General features: G+C 49.3%; 1 protein-coding gene across 1 annotated transcript in view; it reads right to left on the reverse strand.

Moving 5' to 3' along the window:
- Window positions 1-3,624: 3,624 nt before the first annotated feature.
- Window positions 3,625-6,000, reverse strand: part of Inha (inhibin subunit alpha) — a 3,324-nt gene continuing 948 nt past the window's right edge. The window contains exon 2 of the mRNA XM_005361564.2: window positions 3,625-4,642. Coding sequence (XP_005361621.1) covers window positions 3,813-4,642 — 830 coding nt within the window. The 3' untranslated portion in view covers window positions 3,625-3,812. The remainder of the gene's footprint in view (window positions 4,643-6,000) is intronic.

Consider the following 6,000-nt stretch of genomic DNA (forward strand, 5'->3'; position numbering starts at 1 on the left):
GCCAGCTGAGCAAATAGGAAAAGCAGGACACATGGAAGGGAAAAAAGGCAAAAGGCCCTGAGGCAAAATGTAGATGAAGAAAAACAGGTTAAATTAAGTTATAAGAGCTTGTGGGACAAGCAAAAGATAAGGCCGAGCATTCATAGCTAATAATAAATCTCTGTGTCATGATTTGGGAGCTGGTTGGTGCCCCCCCCCCGCCCAAAAAATCTACTATATAGAAAGGGCCCTGCAAAGACCAACCAGGATGTTTGTAAAATTAACACTTAGCTGTATTATGATGCGATACTAGACACTGTTGTGAGGATGATCCCCCCCCCAAAAATCAAATGAGGAAAGAAAAGTCCTAAATGAAATCAGAAAGGTGTGAGAAGAAGATCATAGCATCAAATTTCTCTGAAAAACAGAAAGTGCAAGAAGAAATGGAAAAAAAATGTGCAATGTTTAGAGAAACATCTTATTAACTGTAAAAATAAAAGACTTCTTCAGATGCTTCTTGCCTCCAGAACCACTCTGAAGCAAATAAAGGGGACAGCAGCAGAAGAAAATGAGCCCAAGAGACCGAATGAGGAGTGAAGAGCAACATGAGAAAAACTGGTAACTTTGTTCAAACGTAAGCATAAGACAGACTTGTAGGAGAGAGGGAGGAAAGCCAGGGAGGAAAGGGAAGAAAGGGAACATAGCTGGACAATGACTTTTCAGGTTAAAGGTTCAAACTGTCAGGAGGTGGTGGCCACACCTTTAATCCCCAAGGCTAGCAGATCTCCGTGAGGTTGAGGCCAGCCTGGAGTTCCAGGACAGCCAGAGATACACAGAGAAACCCTGTCTCAAAAAAACAAAAAAAAAGGGGGGGGCGGGGCGTGGTTAGCTGGGTTCAGGATGTCCTTCCTCTTCAGTGGTCACAAACACTTTTGTCTCTTAAGGAAGTAGGAGATGGACAGAGGGAGGGATACACAGACTGAACTTCTGGAGTGCAAATCTTGCCTCTCCCACTTCCCAGGGATATAACCTTGGCTGCCTTTAGTCACTTATCCCCAGGTGTAGAGTGGGTACAGCATCAGTGCCTGCTGTGCACAGTTGTTCTGAGCCTGTAGCTGTCTCATACCAAGCATGTAGTGCTGTATACAGCTGGTGTGTGGATAATAAAGTTAGCAAGAAGAGTTTATTTCTTGGGGTGAGGAGGAAAAATAAAAAGGTAACAGGAAGCTATAAAACAAAGCCAAAGAAAGCTTAAGAGAGCTGGTGAGATGGTTCACAGGGTAAGTGCCAGGTCCGACAACCTGAGTTCAATCCCTGGAACCCACATGGTGCAAGGAGAAAACCCACTCCAAGGTGTCCTCTGACAAACACATATGCACTGTGGCATGCACGCACACGTGCACATGGACACGCACACACACATACACACAAAACACAATGAAATAACAGGGATTGGACTGGAGAAGTCGCCGAGTGGGACACTACGTCTAGCATGTGAAAAGTTCCAGCACCACATCAGATAAACAACAGATATTACTCTCTCACGGTTCCGGAGGCTGGGAAGTGCAAGTCTGTGGCCCTGACTTTCATAACCCAGTGAGGGGCGCACTCTCTTGCACAGAGGGTGCCTTGGTACAGAATCTTCACACGGTTGAAGGAAGTTTCTAAACTTGCTCCCTCGCACGCTGTTGTGGGTCTACTAATAGCTTCTATGAGGACTCTGCCTAACCTAACCCAGGATGGGCCTCCATAACCATAACATTTGCCACTGTGGAAGATGGTTTGTTTACTGTTCTCTCTGCTTTCCTTGCTTTGTCTTGGACATGTAAAAACTTTTACTTATAGTAGCCACCTGCCAGCTGGCCTAGTGGAGGGTTCTGTAGCCCTGAGTGGAGTGTCCCCAGTCCTCAGAGCTCTTCCACTTCCACGTGACAGGAGCTGTCTGGACAAACAGGGGCCTAGAGGTCCCAGAAGGAAGAATGAGGGTCTTAGAAGATTAAAGTTCCCAGGGAAAGGCCTTGGTGTTGGGCCAGGGAGGCCTGGCCAGGCAGGGAGCAAGAGAGTGCAGACAGCCTTGAGAAAAAACAAAAACAAAAAAACAAAACCAGATCCCACTGGCTGAATCTGTGTTGTGCAGTCCCCTGGACTGGGACCATGGAACCCTGAGCACAAAGCAGTTCTAACGCTGGTGGAGGTACTGGAAAAGAGTAGCCCTGTCCACTCTAAGCCTTCAGAGAAGTAGCAGCCCCCTGGGGTGGGCGAACCAAGCCTAGGGCTTCCGTGGGGAGCCTGCACTGGGGGCCCTGTGCAGCCAGGAACAGACACTCCTTCAGGGTCATTCAGACCGGGGGCGGGGTGTTGATTTGACTCTGACTTCTGGGATTCTTTCCCTTCTGTACCCTTGGCTAGAGCAGGCACTTACCCACCCTCAGCGGAGCTGCTAGAAGGGAGCCTTTGACAAGCTGGAGGGAGGCTCCGCTAGCACAGAAACACTCTGGAGTCCTCCAATCAGGATCTGAAAGTGCTGATAGATTGAACATCCCAGCCCACCCTTAAACACATACCACACTGTGATAGGGCTGATCATCTGGGAGCTGGTACCCTGGAATAATCCACAAGAGGAAGTACCTAATGCTCCATTTTGGAGGCAAAATGGATTGCTAGGAAACAAAGAAGAAAAGGATAGTTTGGTGCCATGCCCCGCTTTCTTCAGTGTGCACACTAAGTGTGTATGGACCAGTTCACCAAGTAGCATATTTTCTTTCCCAAACGAGGGTTATCATTCCATCTTTCTGGATGTTATCTACTAAGTTAAGTGTTGTGTAAAGACATAGAGGAAGCATCAAGGGACCCAGGGATCTTAGGAGCCTGAGTCCCAGGCAGGGGACCTCCTGGAGTTTATCTCAAGAGGCAATGGTGATAGCCAAGTATGGTGGCTCTGCCTGCAATCCCTAGCGCTTTGGGAAGCTGAGGCAACATGACTGCCTTCATGGGCTATAGGATGAGCCCTTGTCTCAAAAAAGGGGGCTGGAAAAAAGGGTTCGAAAACAGATTCCTAGCAATCCCGTGACCCTCAGTCAATTGAAATTCTTGAAACTCCATTCTGGACATCTGACCTCAATGTGACATGACTTCTCTCCATGAGAGTTTCTCCCTGACACTGTCAAGTTACATGTTTGCCCCTTTCTTCTCACCAAAGCTCCCAAGAGGCGACCCTCTCTGGACAATTGTCCCAGTGGTGTGGCCATGGTCACAGTTTCTGCCTAGGCGATGAATGCCCGACCTAGAGTTATATACCAGTGAGCGAGAGCGGAGAACAGCTGCTATCATAGCCATAGTGGGGGCTATGATAGCCTTGGATGAAGCCCCGGTGATGGTGACAGTTTCTTTTCTGTGTGGCAAGACCCGCTCACTGTGTGACAGACATATCAAGCTCATTTTGTAAAAGGACAATTTTGTCCCTAGAGTGGGTGTAAAAGAGCTCCGGGATACCTGGCAGCTTCCCAACAAATTCACACCTAATTTTACCTTCTTAGATGATAGATCCCTCAAATCCAAATGTAGCTGAGTAACCCAACATCCCACACTGCTATTCTGACTCCAGAGGTCCTCAACCCCATATCAAACAAGCCTGAGAATGCATGCAAAGTCACACACACACACTTCTTTATTGTTACCCAGGGGATTGGGGTGGAATAGGGTATGGAGCCCCCAGATGGAAACATGTAGGGAAGATGTGGAAACTTTCTATTTTCCACACCCTGCTTTCCTCCTAGCTGATGATGGTGGGATGCTGGTGGCTATCGGCTGTGGAGTGAGGAAACAAGATGCTTTTACATACAAGCACAGTGTTGTGTAATAAGGTTGGGTACCATCTCATACTTGAAAGAGTAACCTCCATCTGAGGTGGTTCGGACACGTAGGGATCTCATGCTCCCTGGTAGAGCAGCACAACAGGGCTTGGCCCCTGGCACCAAAAACAGGGGCTGAGCAGAGGTAGGGGGAACCCCAGGGGCTGGCAGGGGCAGGTCAGATGTGGGCACCCCACAGCTACCATGACAGTAGTGGAAGATGAAACTGGGAGGATGCACGATCCAGCGGTCCCAGCCTAGCTCCTGGAAGGAGATGTTGAGTGCAGCTCGATGGCAATAGGCATGGGCAGCGGCTTCCTCTGAAGGCCTCTGCAGCAGCTGCAAAGCGTCAGGAGACCAAGGCCGAGGCATTGAGGGGGTTGAACGTCGGGCCCTCTCCCCCGCGCTGGGTGGTTTAGCCCGGGTGTGAGCCACCAGGAAAGGCGTGGTCTCTGGCCGGGCTGAGCAGGAACAGAGAGGGCATCGAAGCATCAATGCTAGAACCGGGTGGGTCAGCAGAGGGAGAGCAGAGGCTGCCAGGTGCAGTACTGCCCAGCGAGGAGGACTCTGTCCCAAGGACACAGGCACAGCCATGGGCCCCCCAGGTGACAGCACCAGCAGGTCTAGCAGGGTCCCAGAACTGTTGGAGGCCACTGTGTTCTTCCTGTCTAGCCCGGTGTGGAACCAGAGCTGGGCTGAAGTCACCTGGTGGCTGCGCACGTGTTGGGATGGCCGGAATACATAAGTGAAGAGACCTTCTCCAGCCTCCCGGGCAAACTCTCCAGCAGCTGGCTGGTCCTCACAGGTGGCACCTACAGGGGACAGAGGGGTAAAGAGAGGGCAACCTTGACCTGTAGGACTGGAAACACCTCCACCTCCATGAGAAGAATTAGGCTATCCTTCAGTGCCGATTGTGTGTCAAACACTGCTGAGTGTCTAGATCCAGACACTCTCTGAAGTCTTGGGAAAACTGGCAGAGGCTCCCCAATTTTCTATTCATCATCAAAACAAGACATTGGCAATTTCTCTCCTAGGCAGTTTACCAATTATTATAAACATCCAGGTGTAAGAGCCCTTGTTGCTCTACTTCACCCTCAGATCCACTGAAAAGGCATATGTTAGTGTTCACCAGACTAACACAGTGATTATCTTGTGTGTATGGATGTGTGTTTATGTTGCTTTTGATATCTCCTGGCATGTCAGAAATCTTATATGACAAATTCCCTAAAATAATTATATTTTTAAAGACAGTTTACAGAGTTGGGAGATCCTTAGCAAGTGAGCTCATATGCTAAGACACTTGCTGCCTGAGCATCAGGACCTGAGTTCAATCCCCGGCACCCACGTAGGAAGCTGAACCCCTGTGGTCTCTATCAGTAAGGAGGAGGTAGAGACTCGGCGCTTGTTGGCCAGTCAGTCTCATCCGTGAGCTCCGTTCGGTGAAGGACTGTCTCAAAAACTGAGGTGGAAAGTGACGGAGGAAGACATCCAGGGACAAACTCTGGTCTTCACACACATATGCGTGTGGATGCATAATCAAATAGAAGAACAACAAAAGAAAGTGGAGGAGGCGCGGGGAGGGAAAAGAGAAAGAATGGAATGTAAAGGAGAATAGAATGGAAGAAAGCCAGTCCTTCCCAGGGAAGAGCAGCTGGCATTCCTGCCCCAAAATACACGCAGGCTACAGTAAATATTATGGGCCAACTGTCATCAAAAGACTGACAGCCAGGGCTGCACTAGTATGTAGCTTCTCATTATAAATTCTAACAATTGTTTCAATTTTCAGACAAGACACTGAGGCTAGAGCCATGATGTGACTGGCAGTCAGCTATTATGCAGCCAAGCTGGGATTCCAATTGATCTGAAATCCTTACTTTTCCCTAGTCTGCTGTCAGGGGCCAAAGGGAGAGAAGCAGAGGAACCTCTGTAAAAGAACAGTGGGCCAGATGAGAAGGGAGCCCAGTGGGAAGACTTTCCTCTTCTAGTCATAGGGATAAGGGAAACACACACAGGGATGAGAGACTCCCCGGAATACGGCTAAGCATTCTGCTGCACCCGAGACCCCTCTCGAGTCCCAACTGCCTACAGCTAATGAAACAGGTTGTGAGGTTGTGTGTGTGTGTGTGTGTGAGAGAGAGAGAGAGAGAGAGAGAGAGAGAGAGAGAGGGAG

The sequence above is a fragment of the Microtus ochrogaster genome, linkage group LG4 (genome assembly GCF_000317375.1).
Source record: "Microtus ochrogaster isolate Prairie Vole_2 linkage group LG4, MicOch1.0, whole genome shotgun sequence".
Lineage (NCBI taxonomy): Eukaryota > Metazoa > Chordata > Mammalia > Rodentia > Cricetidae > Microtus > Microtus ochrogaster.